This window comes from Stenella coeruleoalba (genome assembly GCF_951394435.1).
Source record: "Stenella coeruleoalba genome assembly, chromosome: 11".
In the NCBI taxonomy this organism is placed as follows: Eukaryota; Metazoa; Chordata; class Mammalia; order Artiodactyla; family Delphinidae; genus Stenella; species Stenella coeruleoalba.
In genome coordinates this window covers 51434649-51461022 of record NC_137157.1, presented here as the reverse complement: position 1 = coordinate 51461022, position 26374 = coordinate 51434649, and the positions used below count along the sequence as shown (strand labels likewise).

Sequence of the window (26374 nt, the reverse complement as noted above, 5' to 3'; positions counted from 1 at the left end):
AATTGTTCGCAAAAATCCATGCTCCCCTCCCATGAAGTTGTCATTGTCATTGGGAGATGGTTGTCCAACCCGGGATGACATTTCTCCTGCCTGCATCCAGGTAGGATCACGGAGCTAATTCCTATCCATAGGTGTTGAAGTTTTGTAGGTCACTTCTGAGCTTTTGTTTTGTTTTGTTTTTTGTTTGTTTTTTAAGCAGTACCTACTCCAGTCTTTCTTTCTCTGCTTATTGGCTGGATCTGGAGAGCTCCAAAGCTCTAGGCAGAACCACTGATGGAAGGCACCTGGGACCCTAAATCACTGCATGGAGAAGAACTGCCCTGCCCACTGACCAAGTATTCCTGCCCTGGAGCATTCTGTGAGCAAATGTAAGCTTGTACCGTGTTAAGCTACAATAAAATTTGGGGTTAAAGTTATAGCAGCCAACTGAGCCGGCGCAGCACAACTACTAGCCCGCGCGCGCCTAGAGCCCACGCTCCGCAACAAGACAAGCCACTACAATGAGAAGCCTGCACACAGCAACGAAGAGAGCCCCCGCTCGCCACAAGTAGAGAAAGCCTGTGCACAGCAATGAAGACACAATGCAGCAATAAATAAATTTACATTAAGAAAACAACAACAAAAAAGTTATAGCAGCTGGTGAAGTGATACATCCTATTTACAGAGCTGTTATGAAGAGTGATGATATAGTAAATATACGTCTTTTAATCAGACATTTAAAAAGTAAAAAGAACCTTGTTCTTAGAAAGTTACCTTTATCACAATTGACTCCATAGAATCCAGGTGGACAGATGCAGAAACCGGGAGTAACACAAAGCCCGCCGTTCATGCATCGTGGTGTACAAAGGGCTAATGGGGAGAGAGAATTCTGATTAAGACCAAATAGGGTTTTGCGAGCAGGACCATTTTGGAAATGTCAATAATACAACAGGTCTGTATTTTCAAGCTTTGTAGTTGACATTAAAGTAGTCACTCTTTAGAGATACAAGTTTGCTATATTAAAAATTATTTTTATGCAGTAAATAAGGCTATTTTTCAACCAATTTCATAGAAGAGAATTAAAATTTGCCCAGAATCATTATGTTAACTAAGATGTGGTCTTCTTAAGACTGTAAATATTTTTTCTTGCCTTATTTCCTCAATCTTCCAATTTCAAAATCAGTGCAGATGAAGGTCAGGACAAGATGGCGGAGTAGGACCTTGACCTCACCTTCTCTCACGAGCACACCAAAATCACAACTAAGTGCTAAACAATCATCGATAAAAAGACTGGAACCTACCAAAAAAGATATTCTACATCCAGAGACATAAAGAAGAAACCACAACGAGACAGTAGTAAGAGCACACTCGTGATATAATCAAATCCCATAGCCCTCAGGTGTGTGACCCATAAACAAGAATAGTTATATTGCAGAAGTTCTCCCACAGGAGTGAGAGTTCTGAGTCCCACATCAGGCTCCCCAGCCTGGAGGTCTGACATTGGGAAGAGGAACCCCCAGAGCAGTTGGTTTTGAAGGCCAGCAGGGCTTGAATGCAGGAGCTCCACAGGACTGGGGGAAACAGACACTCCACTTTTGGAGGGTGCACACCAGGTCTTGTGTAACTGGGACCCAGGGCAAAAGTAATGACTTCATAGGAGCCTGGGCCAGACTCATCTAGTTTTGAAGCGTCTCCAGGGGTGGGGGGCAGCTGTGGCTCACTCTGGGGACAAGGACACTGGTGGCAGAGGTATCGGAGGGAGAGAATTCATTGGTATGAGCTCTCCTGGAGGCCGACACTTTGCCACCAAGACCTGGCCCCACCCAATGGCCTGTAGGCTCTAGTGCTGGGACACCTCAGGCCAAACAACAAACAGGGTAGGAACACAGCCCCACCCATCAGCAGACAGGCTGCCTAAAGACTTCCTGAGCCCACAGCCACCTCTAGACATACCCCTTAACATGGCCCTCCCCAACAGAGGGCCAAGACCCAGCTGCACTCACCAGTGAGCTTCCCACCAGGACGCCTACACAAGCCTCTAGACCAGCCTCACCCACCAGGGGGCAGACACCAGAAGCAAGAATACTATGATCCAACAGGCTGCAGAACTGAGTCCACAAACACAGGTCAGAATCTACCAGCTGGTCGCTGGCCCCTGGGCAATGAGAGGGGAGTGTACTTCTGGGACACACAGGACATCCCCTACAGAGGGCCATTTCTCCAAGGTCAAGAAACATAACTAACCTACCACATACATAAAAATTCAAATAGAAATTTAGACAAAATGAGATGGCAGAAGAATACATTCCAGACAAAAGAACAAGATATAACCCCAGAAGACCAACTAAGTGGAGATAGGCAATCTACCCAAGAAAGAGTTCAGAGTAATGATCGTAAAGATGATCCAAGAACTCAGGAAAACAATGGATGCACAGAGCAAGAAGTTACAAGAGTTTTTAACAAAGAGTTCAAAAATACAAAAGACAACCACACAGTTGAAGAATACAATAATTGAAATGAAAAAATACACTAGAAAGAATCAACAGCAGAATGAATGAGGCAGAAGAATGTACAAGTAAGCTGGAAGACAGAGTGGTGGAAATCACTGCTGTGGAACAGAATAAGGAAAAAAGAATGAAAAGAAATGAGGACAGTTTAAGAGACCTCTGGGACAATACCAAATGCACCAGTATTTGCATTATATGGGTCCCAGAAGGAGAAAAGAGAGAGAAAAAGCCTGAGAAAATATTTGAAGAGATAATAGCTGAAAAATTCCCCAACATGGGAAAGGAAGCAGTCACCCAACTCCAGAAAGTGCAGAGAGATCCATACAGGATTAAACCAAGGAGGAACACACCAAGACATCTACTAATCAAATTGACAAAAATTAAAGATAAAGATAAAATATTAAAAGCAACAAGGGAAAAGTGATAAATAACAAAGAAGGGAATCCCCATAAGGTTATCAACTGATTTTTCAGCAGAAATTCTGCAGGCCAGAAGAAAGTAGCATGGTATATTTAAGTGATGAAAGGGAAAAACCTACAACCAAGAATACTCTACCTAGCAAGGCTCTCATTCAGATTTGATGGAGAAATTAAAAGCTTTACAGACAAGCAAAACCTAAAAGAATTCAGCAGCACCAAATTAGCTTTACAACAAATGCTAAAGGAACTTCTCTAGGTGGAAAAGAAAAGGCCACAACTAGAAATAAGAAAATTATGAAATGGGAAAGATAACAGTAAAGGCAAACATACAGTAAAGGTAGGAAATCATCTGCACACAAATACAATATCAAAACCAGCAATCGTGAGAACAGGAGAGTACAAATGCAGGATATTAGAAATGCATTTGAAATTAAGAGATCAGTAACTTAAAACAACTGTGTGTATGTATAGACTGATATATCATGGTAAAACCTCATGGTAACTGCAAACCAAAAATCTATAATATATATACACACAAAAAAGAAAAAGGAATCCAAACACAACACTGAAGATAGTCATCAAATCACAAGAGAAGAGAAAAAAAGAGGAAAGGAAGAAAAAAGACCTACAAAAACAAATCCAAAACAGTTAACAAAATGGCAATAGGAACATACATATTGATAATTACCTTAAGTGTAAATAGATTAAATGCTCCAACCAAAAGACACAGACTGGCTAAATGGATACAAAAACAAGACCTGTGTATATGCTGTCTATAAAAGACCCACTTCAGATCTAGAAACACATACAGACTGAAAGTGAGGAGATGGAAAAAGGTATTGCATGCAAATGGAAATCAAAAGAAAGCTGGAGTAGCAATACTCATATTAGACAAAATAGACTTTAAAATAAAGACTGTTGCAAGAGATAAAGAAGGACACTATATAATGAGCAAGGGATCAATCCAAGAAGAAGATAATAACAATTGTAAATATATATGCACCCAACATAATAGCACCTCAATAATAAGGCAAACGTTAACAGACATAAATGGAGAAATTGATAGTAACACAGTAATAGTGGGGGATTTTAACACCCCACTTACATCAATGGACAGATCATCCAGACAGAAAATCAATAAGGAAACACAGGTCTCAAATGACACATTAGACCAGAAGGACTTAATTGATATTTATAAAGCATTCCATCTGAAAGCCTCAGAATACACATTCTTTTCAAGTACACATGAACATTCTCCAGGATAGATCACATACTGGGTCACAAATCAAGCCTCAGAAAATATAAGAAAATTGAAATCATATCAAGCATCTTTTCTGACCACAATGCATGAGATTAGAAATCAACTAAAAGAAGAAAACTGCAAAAAACACATGCTATTAAATAACCAATAGATCCCTGAAAAAATCAAAGAGGAAATCAAAAAATACCTAGAGACAAATGAAAATGGAAACACGATGATCCAAATGCTATGGGATGCAGCAAAAGCAGCTCTAAGAGTGAAGTTTATAATGATACAAGCTTACCTCAGGAAATAAGAAAAATCTCAAATAAACAACCTAACATTACACCTAAGGCAACTAGAGAAAGAAGAACAAATAAAACCCAAAGTTAGTAGAAGGAAAGAAATCATAAAGATCAGAGCAGAAATAATAAAATAGAGACAAAGAAAACAATAAAAAAATCAATAAAACTAAAAGCTGGTTCTTTGAAAAGATGAATATAATTGATAAGCCTTTAGCCAGACTCATCAAGAAAAAAAGGGAGAGGGCCCAAATCAATAAAATTAGAAATGAAAAAGGAGAAGTTACAACTGACACCGCAAATACAAAAGACCATAAGAGACTAAGCAACTATATGCCAATAAAACGGACAACCTAGAAGACATGGACAAATTCTTAGAAAGGTACAATCTCCCAAGATTGAACCAAGAAGAAACAGAAAATATGAACAGACCAATTACCAGTACTGAAATTGAATCTGTGATGCAAAAGCTCCAAACAAACAAAAGTCCAGGACCAGACGGCTTCACAGGTGAATTCTAACAAACATTTAGAGAAGAGTTAACACCTATCCTTCTGAAGCTATTCCAAAAAATTACAGAGGAAGGATCACTCCAAAACTCATTCTATGTACCCACCATCACCCTGATACCAAAACCAGACAAAGATACCACACACACAAAAAAAATTAGAGGCCAATATCACTGATGAACATAGACGCTAAAATCCTCAACAAAATACAAGCAAACTGAATCCAACAATACATTAAAAGGATCATACCCAGTGATCAAGTGGGATTTATCCCAGTCATGCAAGGATTTTTCAATATCTGCAAATCAATCTGTGTGATACACCACATTAACAAATTGAAGAATAACAATCACATGATCATCTCAGTAGATGCAGAAAAAGCTTTTGATAAAATTCAACATCCATTTATTATAAAAACTCTCCAGAAAGTGGGCATAGAAGGAACATACCTCAACATAATACAAGCCATATATGACAAATGCACAACTAACATCATACTCAACAGTGCAAAGCTGAAAGCATTTCCTCTAAGATCAGGAAGAAGACAAGGATGTGTATTCTTGCCACTTTTATTCAACATAGTTTTGGAAGTCCTAACCACAGCAATCAGAGAAGAAAAAGAAATAAAAGGGATCCAAATTGGAAAAGAAGTAGTAAAACTGTCACTGTTTGCAGATGACATGATGCTATATATAGAAAATCCTCAAGACGCTACCAGAAAACTACTCACCTCATCAATGAATTCAGTAAATTTATAGGATACAAAATTAATACACAGAAATCCGTTGCATTTCTATACACTAACAACGAAAGATCAGAAAGAGAAATTAAGGAAATTAAGGAAACAATTCTACTTACCATTGCATCAAAAGGAATGAAATACCTAGTAATTAACCTACCTAAGGAGGCAGAAGACCTGTACTCTGAAAACTATAAGATGCTGATGAAAGAAACTGAAGATGACCCAAACAGATGGAAAGATGTACTGTGTTCTTGGGTTGGAAGAATCAATATTGTTAAAATGACCGTACTACCCAAGGCAATCTACAAATTCAGTGTCATCCCTATCAAATCACGAATGGCATTTTTCACAGAACTAGAGCAAAAATTTTAAAATATGTATGGAAACACAAAAGATCCCGAATAGCCAAAGCAATCTTGAGAAAGAAAAATGGAGCTGGAGGAATCAGGTTCCCTGACTTCAGACTATACTACAAACCTACAGTAATCAAAACAGTACGGTACTGGCACAAAAACAGACACATAGATCAATGGAACAGGATGGAAAGCCCAGAAATAAATCCATGTACCTATGGTCAATTCATCTCTGACAAGGGAGGAAATACTATACAATGGAGAAAAGACTGTCTCTTCAATAAGTGGTGCTGGGAAAACTGGACAGCTACATGTAAAAGAATGAAATTAGAACATTCTCTAACACCATACACCAAAAACGCTCAAAATGTTATAAAGACCTAAATGTAAGACCAGATACTATAATACTCGTAGAGGAAGACATAGGCAGAACACTCTTTGAGATAAATTGCAGCAATATCTTTTTATATCCATCCCCTAGAGTAATGGAAATTAAAAAATAAACAAATGGGACCTAATTAAACTTAAAAGCTTTTGCACAGCAAAGGAACCCATAAACAAGAAGAAAAGACAACCCTCAGAATGGGAGAAAATATTTTCAAACAAAGCAATTGACAAAGGATTAATCTCCAAAATATACAAGCAGCTCAATAACCAAAAAAAAAACAACCCAATCAAAAAATGGGCAGAAGACCTAAATAGACATTTCTCCAAAGAAGACATACAGATGGCCAAGAGGCACATGAAAAGCTACTCAACATCACTAATTATTAGAGAAATGCAAATCAGAACTACAATGAGGTACCACCTCACACTGGTCAGAATGGCCATCATCAAAAATTCTACAAATAATAAATGCTGGAGAGGGTGTGGAGAAAAAGGAACCCTCCTACGCTGTTGGTGGGAATGTAAATTGCACCCAATGTTCATTGCAGCACTATTTACAATAGCCAAGACATGGAAGTAACTTAAATGTGCATCGACAGATGAATGGATAAAGAAGATGTGAGACAGATACACACACACACACACACACACACACAATGGAATATTAGCCATAAAAAGAATAAAATAATGCCATTTGCAGCAACATGGATGGACCTAGGGATAATCATACTAAATGAAGTGAGCTAGACAGACAAATATCATATGATACCACTTATATTTGGAATCTAAAAAAAAAAAGATACAAATGAACTTATATACAAAACAGAAAAAGACCCATAGGCATAGAAAGCAAACTTATGGTTACCAAAGGAGAAAGGGAAGGTGGGGGAGGGATAAATTAGGAGGTTGGGATTAACAGATACACACACTACTAGATAACCAAGGACCTACTGTATAGCACAGAGAACTATACTCAATATTTTGTAATAACCTATATGGGAAAAGAATCTGAAAACAATATATATAACTGAATGACTTTGTTGTACACCTGAAACTAACAATGCTGTAAACCAACTATATTTCAATTAAGAAAATAAAGAAAAAAATCAATGCAGACAAGAAAAAAATCTATTTTTTGAAGATGAAAAATATTTTGCTTACTCTGGTCAAATAAGCTCAGTATATGTGAGCTTGTGGTTTAGACACATTTGTGGTTAATAAACATTTTCATGTTCATCTCTTTTTTCATATAGCTTTCTTAGTAGGAATTTCACCAATATATATATATTTACTACACAAATGATTTTCATCCTTTTTTTTTTTTTTTTTTTTTTGCCTAGAGCACCTTCATAACTCAGGTGTAGACTTAATTGTGAAACAAGCTACTTTTAATTGGAGTAGATACTTTCAAATCACTCATAATACTAGCTTTTTAAAACCAATTTTAGTGGAGGGAAAAAAAACTCAAAACTTTCATAAGATTATGCTAAAGCATAGTATATATAATAGTGAATTGCGGAGGGGGGTGGAAGAGAGTGAAAGTGGCCACAAAGAATGTAGACATTGTGCCAGTTTTCTGCTCCTGTCACCACATATTGGATTTAACAGAAAACCACTCCTAGAAGAATACTTTCCAATAGCTTTGCTGTGACTTTTTAAGACTGCACAAATCCTTATAATGTGACCAGAAAAATAATTTCAGGTGATGTGTTAAAAATACATGTGGGGCTCCTGTGTAACACCCATTTCATTAGGAAGCAAGCAGGGAAGCTGGCTGTCTCTGTTCTTACCTTTCTCACAGTGAGGTCCATAGAATCCGTCAGGACACTGGCAGACCCGTCTTTCATTACAAAAGCCTCCATTTCGGCACCCTCCTGGGCACTCAGCTTCACCAAAGAGAAACAAGGTTTATATAGACACCTTTCAGATCATGTTGAGTGAATTACAGGGGCACGAAGAGGCTAACGGTCACTTTTTCCCCAGCACACCAATTATCATAATTTACTGAATACCAGTACTTCCACTTCATTCTCTCTACACTGCCTGTACTTCACTAAGTCTTCATGAAAGTAAGATACTGCCTCTCAATCCTACTTCCAACAGTAGGGAGCTCGTGGAAGAAGGCAAAGCGAGCTTATGTTCTGCCTTCCTCCCACCCATGAATCTACTGCATTTCCTTAAATTCACACTGAAACAGAATGATGGATATTGCCCTCAATATTCATTTTCAGAGGGGGGGAATGACCTTTTGGTACATCTTTAGGGCACTGAAAGCCTCCGGAGCTTAAATTCTGTGTTGGAAGAGCTTGTATCAGGATGGGAAAGGAGACAGCATGGGAAAGCCTTCATGCTTAACTGGGAATCCGGGCTTTGATGGAGAGGTGCCTTTGCCTGGCAGAGATCACTGGCGTGACCTTTGGAAGTCAAAAGCACCAAGCTTTCGGCAGGGCGTACGGTTTGTAGTAGTTGCTGGTGATGACTGGAACCCTTGCTATGAAGGTGGGGACTCCCAAAGATTGTGTTGGAGGAGGGAAAGAAGAGAGGTGGAAGACAGGGCGTTTTGAAGGGTACTGGAGTTCCTAAACTTGTGAGTGCGGTCAAAGCAGAGAAAGTCTGTCTTAGTACTATTAGCGGACCCTGCGTTTACCCCTCCTCCCACTGGTGTGGTTTTAATTATACAAAATAATTATCTAGCTAGCTAGCTACAATTCTTGGCCCAAATCACACCTGGAAGCCTTATGAGCCTTCTCTGGAATCACCATCACTGATTACCTTGTTGACATGTTTTAAAGAAGATGGCGTTTTGAGGTGTCTGCAGGATGGTGTTGCCTTCAGAATTCATTACAATCACATTCACTTCAAACGCTGCCACTCCATCTTGTTTGCCGAGACATGGAAAACCAACTTGAACAACTAAAGAAAAAGAAGGTACGGAGAAACAGTTTATCTAGTTGATCCCATTTCTACGGAAATCTTGGTAAGAGAGACAAAGAACAAAGCAAAAATGTTCACATTTTGTTATCAGACGTGCTTGTATCTCCACTAGAGTACGGACTGTATTTTGATTCTCTGGGCATTCTCCACAGAACGTGTACATCATGCTGAGTGGAGAATTAATGACCCTCGTTAATTTGTACCCTACTAATATGAAACTGGGGATATTTTGTTCATAGTCTGAACCTGTACCATCTTGAAAAAAAAGATGGTAAAATGTTCTCTAAGAAGTAAAGGTGCAAATAGGTAGCATAGATTAATTAGGAGAAGAAACTTTGTGAACACCTTCACCAGCCTCCATATAATTCAAAAAGAGCTAAAAGTCAGCACTGCAGAATCTATTAAATAAAGCCTTATAAGCAACACCCCACTGGTTTACTTTTACTATGTATGCTTGAGAGTGACAAAATATCTTCTTTGGAAATATTCTACAACTCAGACTAGACCCCAATCATTGGACTGAGTTAATAAATGTAATATTTTCTCAGGCTATTTGTTAATATTGAGAAGTGTCCATATCTTGGGGATCTAGAAGAGAGTTTTCTGTGATGAAGTAATCTCACAATAGACATATCTAATGGTTTAGGTTCCTAAAGAGGAGACACTTCTTTTTAGTGAAACTGATGATCACTTGGGGTATGTAGGTGTAGACTAAGCAGAGAGTGGGAACTAATAGTGTTGCTGTACAGAGACAGCGAGGAGTTGTCCACAACTTCGGCTGTGAAATACTCACAAATCATTGGGTGGAAATTGGCTCAAGTCATTGGCTGAGAGGCCGATTTCATAAATTTCTGAAATCCACTGGATTATCCTAACATATCCACTGGAGAAGACTAATCTAGCTGATCCACTAGACTCCAGTTCTTCCTCATGAATAGAACAAATATTGCTAAGAGGTATACATATGAAATTCTGTTTCATTTTGTTTCTGTATGGCAGGTTATGGTTACTGCCAAGCTTGGGAAAATCGTACCATGCCAAGAAAAATCCTTTCCCTTCAGAGTTTTCATAAACCTTTCCCCTAGTTGTACAAGAAGAAGTGAGCTAGAAATTAGTGTGCTCTTTTCCATAATGCACTGCACACCAGTTGGTCATACAATCTTCTTAACGTGCTTGGCAACCAGAAACCACTCTCAAGGCTTTGGCATTGTCAGTGTTCATTACTGTGCTCTTCTCCAAATAACACGGGTTTCCAGTTCTCCTGAATCTTGAGATCTGAGCATTGTAAATAACTAAATGATGAAAAAAACCCAGATATTTTAACAGAAATAAAAAGAGAGAAAAAAAGCAAACTTGTTTCTGAAGTCCCAAAGTATAATTGTCCCCACTGAAAACCTTGGTTTAATGAAATTGTATATATGAAAATGCAAACTTACAAATTACAAAAATCCATAGTAGGGATTTCCATTTCAAAAGGAAGCAAAGGACTGTACAAGGAAAACCGCGCTGGATCTGTTATTGCGGGATACTTGTGAAATATACATAGGATTCTTTCTTATGGCTGCATCCCGGATCTGGAAATTTTACTTGGGGACCAAGGGAATCTGAAAGGCTACATGGATACAGAAGATTTGCGAAAAGCAAGACTCCAATTCTTGCTGTAGAGCTTACAGACTTCCTCACTTACTGGCCTTTTCTTTCCTTGTTTGTAACAAATGTCTTCCCTTTTTTTCTGCCCTCTCCTCTATCGGTCTCTACTTTTCTATCTGCCTCTTCTTTTTTCTCCCAGTTTTCTTTTGTTTCCCCTGCTCTGCACCTGGATTGTATCTTCACCGAACAATCGGGCACTTTGAGAACTAACTGGAGGCAGTTTTGTAGGGAAGAACTGTACGGAATTATCTGTTTTTATGGTGAACTTGGCATTTGTGAATGGGTATCCTGTTCACGATATTAATTGCTAGCAGAAACAAGAAAAAGAGCACAAGAGTAAAACGTGGATTTTTCTGAATATGCATTGTGATGACCAGCAGTTACCTTACCGACTGATATCCAGAGGAAAATAATTTGGAAGATTCTTCTGTCTGTGTGGATGACAGGCTCTTGGTGCTCCAGCCAGGCATGAGGGCTGTGCCTTTGAGGTGGGAGAGCCAAGTTCAACACTGGTCCACAAGAGACCTCCCAGCTCCACGTAATATCAAACGGCGAAAATCTCCGTGAGATCTCCATCTCAACACCAAGACCCAGCTCCACTCAACGACCAGCAAACTACAGTGCTGGACACCCTATGCCAAACAACTAGCAAGACAGGAACACAACCCCATCCATTAGCAGAGAGGCTGCATAAAATCATAATAAGGCCACAGACACCCCAAAACACACCACCAGACGTGGACCTGCCCACCAGAAAGACAAGATCCAACCTCATCCACCAGAACACAGGCACTAGTCCCCTCCAGCAGGAAGCCTACACAACCCACTGAACCAACCTTAGCCACTGGGGACAAACACCAAAAAACAACGGGAACTATGAACCTGCAGCCGGCGAAAAGGAGACCCCAAACACAGTAAGTTAATCAAAATGAGAAGACAGAAAAACACACAGCAGATGAAAGAGCAAGGCAAAAAACCCACCACACCTAACAAATGAAGAGGAAATAGGCAGTCTACCTCAAAAAGGATTCAGAATAATGATAGTAAAGATGAACCAAAATCTTGGAAATAGAATGGAGAAAATACAAGAAACATTTAACAAGGACTTAAAAGAACTAAAGAGCAAACAAACAGTGATAAACAGCACAATAAATGAAATAAAAATTCTCTAGGGGCTTCCCTGGTGGCGCAATGGCTGAGAGTCTGCCTGCTGATGCAAGGTACACGGCTTCATGCCCCGGTCCGGGAAGATCCCACATGCCGCGAAGCGGCTGGGTCCATGAGCCATGGCGGTTGAGCCTGCGCTTCCAGAGCCTGTGCTCTGCAAGGGGAGAGGCCACAACAATGAGAGGCCCACGTACTGCAAAAAAAAAAAAAAAAAAAATCTCTAGAAGGGATCAATAGCAGAATAACTGAGGCAGAAAAACAGATAAGTGACCTGGAAGATAAAATAGTGGAAATAACTACTGCAGAGCAGAATAAAGAAAAAAGAATGAAAAGAATTGAGGACAGTCTCAGAGACCTCTGGGACAACATTAAATGCACCAACATTCAAATAATAGGAGTCCCAGAAGAAGAAGAGAAAAAGAAAGGGACTGAGAAAATATTTGAAGACCTTATAGTTAAAAACTTCCCTAATATGGGAAAGGAAATAGTTAATCAAGTCCAGGAAGCACAGAGAGTCCCATACAGGATAAATCCAAGGAGAAACACGCCAAGACACATATTAATCAAACTATCAAAAATTAAATACAAAGAAAAAATATTAAAAGCAGCAAGGGAAAAACAACAAATAACACACAAGGGAAGCCTCATAAGTTTAACAGCTGATCTTTCAGCAGAAACTCTGCAACCCAGAAGGGAGTGGCAGGACATATTTAAAGTGATGAAGGAGAAAAACCTACAACCAAGATTACCCTACCCAGCAGGGATCTCATTCAGATTGACAGAGAAATTAAAAGCTTTACAGACAAGCAAAGCTAAGAGAATTCAGCACCACCAAACCAGCTTTACAACAAATGCTAAAGGAACTTCTTTAGGCAGGAAACACAAGAGAAGGAAAAGACCTACAATAACAAACCCAAAACAATTAAGAAAATGGTAATAGGAACATACATATCGATAATTACCTTAAATATAAATGGATTAAATCCTCCAACCAAAAGACACAGACTGGCTGAATGGATACAAAAACAAGACCCATATATGTGCTGTCTACAGTAGACCCACTTCAGACCTAGGGACACATACAGACTGAAAGTGAGGGGATGGAAAAAGATATTCCATGCAAATGGAAATCAAAAGAAAGCCGGAGTAGCAATTCTCATATCAGAGAAAATAGACTTTAAAACAAAGACTATTACAAGAAACAAAGAAGGACACTACATAATGATCAAGGGATCAATCCAGAAGAAGATATAACAATTGTAAATATTTATGCACCCAACATAGGAGCACCTCGGTACATAAGGCAAATACTAACAGCCATAAAAGCGGAAATGGACAGTAACACAATCATAGTAGGGGACTTTAACACCCCACTTTCACCAATGGACAGATCATCCAAAATGAAAATAAATAAGGAAACACAAGCTTTAAATGATACATTAAACAAGATGGACTTAATTGATATTTATAGGACATTCCATCCAAAAACAACAGAATACAGATTCTTCTCAAGTGCTCATGGAACATTCTCCAGCATAGATAATATCTTGGTTCACAAATCAAGCCTTGGTAAATTTAAGAAAACTGAAATCATATCAAGTATCTTTTCCGACCACAACGCTATGAGACTAGATATCAATTACAGGAAAAAATCTGTAAAAAATACACACACATGAAGGCTAAACAATACACTACTTAATAACCAAGAGATCACTGAAGAAATCAAAGAGGAAATCAAAAAATACCTAGAAACAAATGACAATGAAAACACGATGACCCAAAACCTATGGGATGCAGCAAAAGCAGTTCTAAGAGGAAAGTTTATAGCAATACAATCCTACCTTAAGAAATAAGAAACATCTCAAATAAACAACCTAACCTTACACCTAAAGCAATTAGAGAAAGTAGAACAAAAAAACCCCAAAGTTAGCAGAAGGAAAGAAATCATAAAAATCAGATCAGAAAGGAATGAAGGAAACGATAGCAAAGATCAATAACACTAAAAGCTGGTTCTTTGAGAAGATAAACAAAATTGTTAAACTATTAGCCAGACTCATCAAGAAAAAAAGGGAGAAGACTCAATAGAATTAGAAATGAAAAAGGAGAAGTAACAACTGATACTGCAGAAATACAAAGGATCATGAGAGATTACTACAAGCAACTATATGCCAATAAAATGGACAACCTGGAAGAAATGGACAAATTCTTAGAAATGCACAACCTTCTGAGAATGAACCAGGAAGAAATAGAAAATATGAACAGACCAATCACAAGCACTGAAATTGAAACTGTGATTAAAAATCTTCCAACAAACAGAAGCCCAGGACCAGATGGCTTTTCAGGCGAATTCCATCAAACATTTAGAGAAGAGCTAACACCTATCCTTCTCAAACTCTTCCAAAATATAGCAGAGTTAGGAATACTCCCAAACTCATTCTATGAGGCCACCATCACCCTGATACCAAAACCAGACAAAGATGTCACAAAGAAAGAAAACTACTGGCCAATATCACTGATGAATATAGATGCAAAAATCCTCAACAAAATCCTAGCAAACAGAATCCAACAGCCCATTAAAAGGATCATACACCATGGTCAAATGGGGTTTAACCCAGGAATGCAAGGATTCTTCAATATACACAAATCAATCAACGTGATACACCATATTAACAAATTGAAAGAGAAAAACCATATGATCATCTCTACAGATGCAGAGAAAGCTTTTGACAAAATTCAACACCGATTTATGATAAAATCCCTCCAGAAAGTAGGCATAGGGGGAACTTTCCTCAACATAATAAAGACCATATATGACAAAACCACACCCAACATCGTCCTCAATGGTGAAAAAGAGAAACCATTTCCACTATGATCAGGCACAAGACAAGGTTGCCCACTCTCACCACTATTATTCATCATAGTTTTGGAAGTTTTAGCCACAGCAATCAGAGAAGAAAAATAAATAAAAGGAATCCAAATTGGAAAAGAAGAAGTAAAGCTGTCACTGTTTGCAGATGACATGATACTATACATAGAGAATCCTAAAGATGCTACCTGAAAACTACTAGAGCTAATCAATGAATTTGGTAAAATAGCAGGATACAAAATTAATGTGCAGAAATCTCTTGCATTCCTATACACTAATGATGAAAAATCTGAAAATGAAATTAAGAAAACACTCCCATTTACCATTGCAACCAAAAGAATGAAATATCTATGAATAAATCTACCTAAGGAGACAAAAGACCTGTATGCAGAAAATTATAAGACACTGATGAAAGAAATTAAAGATGATACAAAGATGAAAGATATACCGTGTTCCTGGATTGGAAGAATCAACATTGTGAAAATGACTCTACTACCCAAAACAATCTACAGATTCCATGCAATCCCTATCAAACTACCAATGGCATTTTTCACAGAACTAGAATAAAACATTGCACAATATTTATGGAAACACAAGAGACCCTGAATAGCCAAAGCAACCTTGAGAAAGAAAAATGGAGGTGGAGGAATCAGGCTCCCTGACTTCAGACTATACTACAAAGCTACAGTAATCAAGACAGTATGGTACTTGCACAGAAACAGAAATATAGGTCAATGGAACAGGATAGAAAGCCCAAAGATAAACCCACACACATATGGTCACCTTATCTTTGATAAAGGAGGCACCCTCTTCAATAAGACAGCCTGGAAAAAAGACAGCCTCTTCAATAAGTGGTGCTGGGAAAACTGGACAGCTACATGTAAAAGAATGAAATTATAATACTCCCTAACACCATAAACTAAAATAAACTCAAAATGGATTAAAGACCTAAATGTAAGGCCAGAAACTATAAAACTCTGAGAGGAAAACATAGGCAGAACATGATGACATAAATCACAGCAAGATCCTTTTTGACCCACCTCCTAGAGAAATGGAAATAAAAACAAAAATAAACAAATGGGACCTAATGAAACTTTAAAGCTTTTGCAGAGCAAAGGAAACTATAAACAAGACGAAAAGACAACCCTCAGAATGGGAGAAAATATTTGCAAACAAAGCAACTGACAAAGGATTAATCTCCAAAATTTACAAGCATCTAAATATTAAAAAAACAAAAAAACCAATCCAAAAATGGGCAGAAGACCTAAATAGACATTTCTCCAAAGAAGATATACAGGTTGCCAAGAAACACATGAAAGGACGCTCAACATCACTAATCATTAGAGAAATGCAAATCAAAACTATAATGAGGTATCACCTCACACCAGTCAGAATGGCCATACTCAAACAAAAATCTAGAAACAATAAATGCTGGAGAGGTTGTGGAGAAATGGGAATCCTCTTGCCCTGTTGGTGGGAATGTAAATTGATACAGCCACTATGGAGAACAGTATGGAGTTTCCTTAAAAAACTAAAAATAGAACTACCATATGACCGAGCAATCCCATTACTGGGCATATACCCTGAGAAAACCATAATTCAAAAAGAGTCATGTACGACAGTGTTCATTGCAGCAGTATTTACAGTAGCCAGGATATGGTAGCAACCTAAGTGTCCGTTGACAGATGAATGGATGAAGAAGATGTGGCACATATATACAATGGAATATTACTCAGCCATAAAAAGAATCAAAACTGAGTTATTTGCAGTGAGGTGGATGGACCTAGGGACTGTCATACAGAGTGAAGTAACTCAGAAAGAGAAAAACAAAGACCATATGCTAACACATATAAGGTGTCTAAAAAAAAAAAAAAGGTTGTGAAGCACCTAAGGGCAGGACAGGAATAAAGATGCAGACGTAGGGAATGGACTTGAGGACACGGGGTGGGGGAAGGGTAAGCTGGGACGAAGTGAGAGAGTGGCATGGACATATATACACTACCAAATGTAAAACAGATAGCTAGTGGGAAGCTGCCACATAGCACAGGGAGATCAGTTCGGTGCTTTGTGTCCACCTAGAGGGGTGGGATAGGGAGGGTAGAAGGGAGACGCAAGAGGGAGGAGAAATGGGGATAAATGTATATTTATAGCTGATTCACTTTGTTATACAGCAGAAACTAACACACCACTGTAAAGCAATTATACTCCAAAAAAGATGTTTTAAATCTTCCACCCTGAGACCAGTATGGTGTTCATACAGCCTCAGCCTCGGTCATGCAAACCACTGCCTCACAGCAAGGGAAGAGATGAATAAGGTGGGCGAGATCTCATCCTCAACACCACATGATTATAAGCTGTTCCATGAATATAAATCATCCAACACAAATAGTCATCCATTCATTCTCTCAGCAAATGCTTACTGAGTACCTACTCTGGGCTTCACTTTCTAAGGATGGGGGTCACCCAGAAGAAGATGGTCCTCCCAGCACTAACACCTATTTGACAATTTCTACACATTGGATTCCTGATGGTCTTGGTTGAGAAACACCCCTGCTCTGTTGGTTTCATGGGATGACAGAGAAAGAGTGTTCCAACAGGTAAAGCCTTGGCTTGATGGAAACTGTTTTTCGTTATCCAACTGAGGAATTTTACTGAACCACCCTGCAGTTTGTATTTCCTGTTTTTGTTCTCTTCAGATGCCAGAAAGCAGGCACTTCATAACCGTTAAAGATCAAGAGTTTTCTTTTTCGTGCAACGCTTAGGCATATAGGAGTCTGTAGGATAAAAGAACACCTTAGCAGCTTGAGGGTATTAAATAGACCAGCAGAGTAATGAACGCTACCTGGACGCTTAGGAGCAAGACACACTGATTTGGTTACTTTTTATTAATTCAAGTTACCCTCACTGCTCATGCTGGGGGGACTGAGCTTAATGAGGCTAATGAATAACTGCCCTGAAATGAACTACAATCCCCATAAACTTCTTGCACCTGCATTTCTGCAAACAAATCCTACATCTGCCTCCAAAAATCTCTATGGGGGGAGGGGGGGTTGTCCGTGTAAAGTGTGTGTGTGTGTGTGTGTGTGTGTGTGTGTATAAATGCACACACATGTGCGTGAGTCACCTCATCCCAGGCTTGTTCTTTTTAGTCTCACCTTGCCCGAAGTATCATCCACTTTTCTTCTACATTTTATTAAAGATTCTAAATTATTAGCAAATGATGTTTTCTCTAAACATGACCTATTAAAGTGTTCTCATATCATATATTCAAAACCTTACTGCTTCAATATCCTAAGAAGTAGAATTTCAGTAAACTTTTTTTTTACTAGACACAAAAATTGATAAAACTGGGAAGATTTTGGATATAAGCATTTGATTAGAAATCCAAAGATTCAAGATTTATTTTAAGTTGAGGAGGTATAACTGTGCAATTAATTAATACCTTTTAATGGGCTAAATGAGTTTGTACTTCTTTAATAATCAGAAAAAGACAAAAGAAAAATTCAAAAATATGAAATGGAAATTGAGAGACATGTTATGTATTTATCTTACTCCTGACCACTTCTTAAGAAAAAGAACAAATATGCTCAAGAAAAATTTTATAGAAAATTATCTTCGACTAAAAAGGAACACCAAGTGACGTGGCATGAGACCGAGTAATGCCCTATTCCAAGAATTTGGTGGTCATATTCTAAGAACTTTCTTGTCTCCATGATGTAGCAGTATGCAATAATACTAGCATTATCATCTGAGCGGAATTGGGGTACCCATGTATCTGGAATGGGATATTCATATCCTTGAGGCTACAAATCTTAGGTGAGTGTATCTCCAGAACCCAAGGCCTTTTTCCTTCATAGGAGCTTCCTAGAACCTAAACCCATCTGGATTGGAAGTAAATCCTCTGGGAGGGCTGTGAGTCATATCGGCAGCACTGGGATGACCCAAGAGAAACTCAGATTCACACTCTTCCTGTCTATACCCACATGGGCATCTATGCCAGGAAATTAGAGAAACTCTGTGCTTATTTAGTCCCCAACTCTTACAGTACTGGGATGTGGCAATACAGATACATTGGAAGTAGTAGATAACTACAACCTGAAAATGGACTCTGTAAGGGTGCCTGATTTCCTGATTATTTCATCAATTTAAATTAGCTCCTCAGCAAAGGAAACCATAAACAAAATGAAAAGACAACCTACAGACTGGGAGAAAATATTTGCAAATGATGCAACCAACAAGGGGTTAATTTTCAAAATATACTAACATCTCATACAGCTCAATATAAAAAAAAAACAATCAAAAAATGGGCAGAAGATCTAAATAGACATTTCTCCAAATAAGGCATACAGATGGCCAACAGGCACATGAAAAGATGCTCAATATCACTAATCAGTAGAGAAATGCAAATCAAAATTAAAATGACGTACCACCTCACACCAGTCAGAATGGCCATCATTAAAACGTCTACAAATAACAAATGCCGGGGAGGGTGTGCAGAAAAGGGAAGCCTTCCTACACTGTTGGTGGGAATGTAAGTTGGTGCGGCCACTATGGAAAACAGTATGGAGGTTACTCAGAAAACTAAAAATAGATCTACCATATGATTCAGCAATTCCACTCCTGAGCATATATCCAGAGAAAATTCTAATTTGAAAAGATACAAGCACCCCTTTGTTCGTAGCAGCACTATTTACAATAGCCAAGTCATGGAAACAACCTAAATGTCCATCAACAGATGCATGGAGAAAGAAGATATGGTGTGTGTATATATATATATATATATATATATATATATACACACACACACACACACACACACACACACACACACACACACACAGTGGAATATTACTCAGCCATAAAAAAGAATGAAATAATGCCATTTGCAGCTACATGCATGGACCTAGAGATGACCATACTAAGTGAAGTAAGTCAGAAAGACAAATACCATATGATATCACTTATTTGTGGAACCTAAAACATGACACAAATGAACTTACATACGAAACAGACTCACATAGAGAACAGACTTGTAGTTGCCAAGGGGGAGGGGTGTGGGGGAGTGATGGATGGGGAGTTTGGGACTAGCAGATGCAAACTATTATATATAGAATGTATAAACAACAATGTCCTATTGCATAGCTCAGGGAACTATATTCAATATCCTATAATAAACCCTAATGGAAAAGAAAAAAATTAGCTCCTAACGAGATCTTCATTTGATGTCTGACAAATTATTCTAATGTTGCTCTAAAAGAACAAGACTAATCTTTTTTAAGAGGCAGGATTCTGCTATCAATTATTTTAATATAAAACTATAAATATTATAATATTAGAACAAACAGTAGTCTCTAAAACCAACTCTTATCTATAAAAAACTTACTGTAAAATAAAGAGCATATCTTGAGTCAGTCCAACCTCTTACGCTGGAAAAGTCGACAGTTCAGAAAAATAATTCAGGTTGAGCCCTACCTCATACTACTGCCAAAATAAATTTTTGTAAAATATTAGAAGCATGTGTAAATTATCACCTAATCGTTCTCTAGAATAGGAATTAATTTCCAAGCATAAAAGTAATAGGAAAAACATCACAAAGGAAAAGATAGTTTTGACCACACAGGATTTTAAAGCCTCTGCATATCCCTCCTCAAAAAAAATAAAATAAAACATAAATTGAAAAAAATTGCAATCAACAGTCAGTACTTTACAGTGAGCTTTGCAAATTAATAAGAACCACAGTATTTCAATATAAAAATGAGCACGGCACACAGACATTTACATTGTCTAACAGATACAAGAAAATAACTTCCTACCTCATAGGAATTTAAAAAATCAAACTGAAAGAACACTGAGAAACCACTTTTCACTTTTTAAGTCAGCAAAACAGCTAACATGATTAATAACACATGTTGATGAAGTTAGTAAGCCAGGCACTCTCCAGCACTGCTAGCCAGGGTGCAAATAGGCACAGCCTTTGCGGAAAGTAATTTGGCATTTTGGCAATTTAAGAGCCTTTTAAAAAGTTCATAGTTCATATCCTTTGACACAATAATTTTACATCTAAGAATCTATTCTTAACAAAATAATGAGATGAACTTTAAGATTTTGCTACACGCGTGAATCCAACAAGTATTTTCTGAGAGCCTGTTCTATGTGGGCCCTGTGTTGGCAGTCATGGTGAATAAGACAAACAGGGCTACTGACCATCTGTTACTTTAAAAATGATGTTTACTGTGATATTTCTAGTATGCCAACCCTAAAAACAATCTAAGTAACACAATAAGGGAATGAGTAAATAAATTACGGTATGTTCATAAAACAATATTATAAGGGCATTAAAAATAACTTTTGGAAATATGTGTAGTGACATGGGAAAATGCTTATGTTAAAATGTTAAAAGCCAAAAAATCATTATGCAAGACCAAATATATAATATTACTACAATTATGTAAAAATATATATATACTCAATGTAACATAGGTTACATAAGTGATCTCTGTATTTTTCTAAAAGTCATAAAACCTGGGCTCTAGTCTCAGCTTCACTGCTTATTACATGACTATGGGAAAGTCAGTTGAACGTCACAAGCCTCAATTTTCTAATTTGTAAAATGGAGCCGTAATTCAGGCCTTGACGCCCTCCCAGAACACAAATCAGATAATGCATGAACTGGTGTTCTGTAAGTTGAAAAGTTCTAAACAAATAACTGCATACTGGATTTTCTTAGTAGAGAAGAATGATTAGATCTGAAAGACTGAACCCCTTTCTCCTACTTTGCTATGTCTCCTCTCTACTTCAAATTCCTATTCAGGGCTTCCCTGGTGGCGCAGTGGTTAAGAGTCCGCCTGCCGATGCAGGGGACGCGGGTTCGTGCCCCGGTCTGAGAAGATCCCACATGCCGCGGAGCAGCTGGGCCCATGCCATGGCCGCTGAGCCTGCACGTCCGGAGCCTGTGCTCCGCAATGGGAGAGGCCACAACAGTGAGAGGCCCGCGTACCGCAAAAAAAAAAAAAAAAATTCAATACAATGTTCATTTAGGGGAAGTTTTTCTTGACTTGTCCCATTCTCTCTCGATCACTTACTTTGCATCTTTGCCACATTTATATGTACTACATTAATTCACACTTGTTGGCCAAGTATATCTCACATAGTGACTTTTCTTTTTCTAATCTGGAATCATTTATGAACTGAGTTTTTAGGAAATTCTAAAACTTCCATTTCTTCATGCCTATCCTAATCTTTTGCCCAAAGGAAATAGGGACATAACAACTGATTTGCCCTAAAATCAACAGATCTCTTCAGGAAAACATTCTGTAATGTCTCTGATGGGTGACAACTGGATCTAAAATATTATTCCCATCGCTATTATATTTTAAGTGTAAACCTTTCTCTGAGGTGAAGACCACCCACCTGATGCCTTGTGAGGCACTGTTCCCAGCAGAGGGACATTGACGGTTGGGTCTGCCATGATGCCTTTATCCAGGGAGCGCAAGGACAGGAATTCATAGAAGTATTCTGCCTACAACAAAAGGCATTGACAATCAGCACCATGGAAACCACAGAGAGTGGGAAGGCACTTCTCAATTCATCATCCCTCTGATGGAAGACTGACATTTTTCACTACAGGAATTCTGGAGCATACGGCACTTAAAATATTGTGTAGGCATAACTCTCTCTTCTGGGTTTTAGAACTCTAGAATTAGACTCTGCTTGGAGAGAAGTGATTCTTTAAAAATATTAATAACACATGTCCACGATATTCACAAGGTAGCCTTTTAGCTTAAAAGGATTGAGAAAACTTCTCTTAAGGAAACAGGTGATGTCAAAACAATCTTCAACTAGCCCTTAGAAAATCCACCTGAGCTTCTTGGGTCATTCTTTAATTCTTTTCAAATCTGACGTGAGTCTTTGACCAGAATTTGGAAAGATGTAATAAGTAAGTGATAATGAAAGCAGCAACCTATTGGCAAAAGAAGACATGAAATTCCAAAATTTAATTATCTTGGTGTGAATGTTCATTTTTCAGTATCATTCCCTTTGGAAGGTTTATATTTAACATCTCAATTTAATTATGGAGAGAAAAGTCTAAAAATGTGAAAACCACCTCTTCAATATGACAACAAGCCGTAAAGCTTTATATTGTAAACATTTTCATTTTCCCACTGAGTCTAGTTGAGAAATGATTCTTGCTACTTGAATGGCCATGAAATACTGAAAGTAGTGATGTATAATCTCACTCAAGCTTTGATGCTTAACTGATTCTCAGCTGGATTATTAAAACGGTTTGTGATGGAAACAATGTGTTCTTGCTTAAGAATAAAGAACAATCAATAAATAGCACAGATTCTGAAATGAAAGATAGGCAGATTGAGAGGTTCTGCCGTTATCTGTAGGATATCCAGAATTTGGATGGGTTAATTAAGTTGATTACATAAACATGGGATAGGAAGAGGTTTAAAAAAGAATACAGCCTATCTTATATGTAGTATAAAAATTTATATGCAGTATAAAATTTATTTTCCAATGTGGAAGATATAAGAGATATATGGTAGACATTGACACAATTTTCTGCCTTAAGTCACCATATCAATGTATTAGGCATTAAGGGCTTTACCATGAGGGTGATCATGCAAAAGGGTAATCTCAGCAGCTATAGGGACACTGTCCATGCCTGGAGTGAGTTGAAAAGCACTTGCAGCTTTCACTAGGTCAGAAGGGGCACCTTCACTGACCAAGTTCCCACTGCAACCGCTTCTTTGAATTGTGGCAGTGGTTCCAGAAGACCACAGTGAAAGGTTCCCTGGGTGGGTAAAAAGAGTTGTGTGAATTAATTTTACTAAATTCATTCACTAGGAGGGCCCTGAGGATAAAGGGTCATAAGACAGTTAACTCCTACCCTGTCTAAGGGAAGGATTGCAAGAATTCTGACGAAAAGAGTGTCATCAGGAAAGGTCATTCAATGGGAATGAATTCCTTTGAAAAAGAAAACATTATTTATGTCCCTTCAGGAAAAGCAACGACTATTAAAAGTGGGCTGCTACTTAGACTGCGTTTCGTGAATCTAGGTGTTTTAAATGACTTCTACCGGCTGTGCTTCCCTCTATACTTTACTAGATAATATTTGTCATTCCCCTTTTTGTTCTAAAGCATATCATGGTAGGTATTATGAAAGGATGTAGCACTGTATGCCCTTGTAATTAATAACTTTTGGTTACTTATATTACCAAGTACAGTAATATCAGCTAGCAACAATAACACAACAACCACTTGTGAAATTCCACATGCCAAAATATTCGAAATATTTGTATTTATAGTACATTTAACAATGGAAAAGAGCTGAGTGGACAGAGTGCAAATATGTTGAAAATAAAACATTTCAGTAGCTATATTGCTTCAAATAACACATAATGTTATCATTTGCTGCTCCATAATTATACCTTTCACGTTATAAATTAAATCTGTTTATATGGATGATGTATTTTAAAAATGCATTTATAAAATAATATAATTTCAGTAAGTTTTTAAAATCATTTTTTGCATTAATAAGAAAAAGGATGGAAGACTAGACACCAAGGTTAAAACAATGACTGTGTAGGATTTTTTTTTTTTAATTGGAGTGTAATTGCTTTACGATGTTGTGTTAGTTTCTGTTGTACAACAATGTGAATCAGCTATATCCCACCCCTCTAGGTCATAACAGAGCACTGAGCTGAGCTCCCTGTGCTATGTGGCTGCTTCCCACTAGCTGTCTATTTTACACATGGTAGTGTATATATGTCAATGCTACTCTCTCACTTCGTCCCACCCTGCGTCCACAAATCCCTTCTCTACGTCTGCGTCTCTTTTCCAAATTTTCCACATGTGGTTCCATGACTTTTATAGTGAAATAAATACACTTATTTAACAACAGACATTAATCATATACCCTGCTTTCAGTTCTGTGTGGCTGATGAGAATCATTGGCTCTATTTGTATAAACCTCTGATCAGAGTTGAAATATTCTTCTTGGGCTTCTATTTAGTGGGGCCACGCTCACGTAACAATGTATTTAATCTCCGGCAGTCTCCCTGAAAGTGTGCTTCCAGAAAACAACACTCGGTATTTAAGCAGATTCTGAATGTCTCTTTCAAAAGCTTTTGATGATGTTCACAGAAAGTGGGGCTGAAAGAATTTCACTCAGTCCAGAAATATAACTTCATAGAACCTTTGGGTCTCCTGTTGTTGCTTTTGAGTGTGGTCACGTAAAGTAGGTTGGGAAGCACGAATGCGCTATATTCAGTTTCAGAGAGTTTATAATTGGCATTGGCATTGGCATGGCCTCACCACAGGATGCAGCTAGGTTTAATAAACTTCTCTGGCAAGCCAATACTCTGATCTTATCAATCACAGATTTTACACTACAGGTTTTAGGATGTCCGTTTGATTTCTTTGAGAATCAGTAAACATCATGGCTTTTCTACTACAGTTCTATCACAAGGAACCGGTCAAAACAGTTTCTTCTTCGGATCTTATCAGCAAAAGGCAGCTGCCAGAGAAAACCTTTTTACTTATTTGGCTTTCTTTTTAGAGATGATGATGCTGTAATCTCTAAAGTATATGATTTTCTTCATACCTGGTATATATTTTTCAAAAGGGCTTTGTCCATGTTCATGTCCACTGCCTTCTTACAAACTCCAACTTGAAAACCACTTAGAAATTGACCCACCCTTTGTCTGATCTCAACACTGACTTCTTTCAGTTTCACTTTGTCATTATAAAGCAATCTATCAAAATCACCAATACCACATAAATATTTTTACAAATAAATTATCATCACCATGAGGTAGAGAGGAAATATATTCCTCATTTAGCTTAAGGGCTTAAATAGTTCCCTCAAAATCATAGAAAATGGCTGATGGAAGAGGTGATAGATTTATTAATGTCATATTATAACTCCTAGACAGGACTTTCTGTTTTTACTTTATTTATAATCAACATTCTTAGTCCCAAAACTCTCTCCTGGAAGAACTTACTTGGGGGCAAATAAAACCTAAATTCTATGCCAAAGAGAACAGAGAGCTAGCTTTAAAGTTTGGGAACAAGTTTCACAAATTGCACATTTATTATTGAGATAAAAGTAACTCAGAGCATGAACTGCAATAGGGAGGTGGCATGTTGGAAAGCATAAAACCTCTATTAGGAAAAAGTACATTCTGTTACATTAAATGACACTAGTGGAAACTCAGGTAGGGGTAACTAGGATGCTTATTTGGGAAACACATGAAAGGATTGCCTTGTATTCAAACAAAGAATGGGTCTATTCAGAAGAATAATTCACTT

The 26374-nt window shown here is 37.9% G+C and overlaps 1 protein-coding gene across 2 annotated transcripts in view; it reads right to left on the bottom strand.

Moving 5' to 3' along the window:
* WIF1 (WNT inhibitory factor 1) overlaps positions 1–26374 on the bottom strand; it is an 86534-nt gene that overhangs the window by 13904 nt on the left and 46256 nt on the right. The window contains exons 3-6 of one of the 2 annotated variants that reach the window (XM_079937839.1): positions 22466–22574; positions 9211–9351; positions 8229–8324; positions 754–849 (exon numbers count right to left, since the gene is read on the bottom strand). In XM_079937839.1, the coding sequence (XP_079793965.1) occupies positions 754–849; positions 8229–8324; positions 9211–9351; positions 22466–22574 (442 nt within the window). The remainder of the gene's footprint in view (positions 1–753; positions 850–8228; positions 8325–9210; positions 9352–22465; positions 22575–26374) is intronic. The other variant, XM_079937840.1, reaches the window with a different exon arrangement.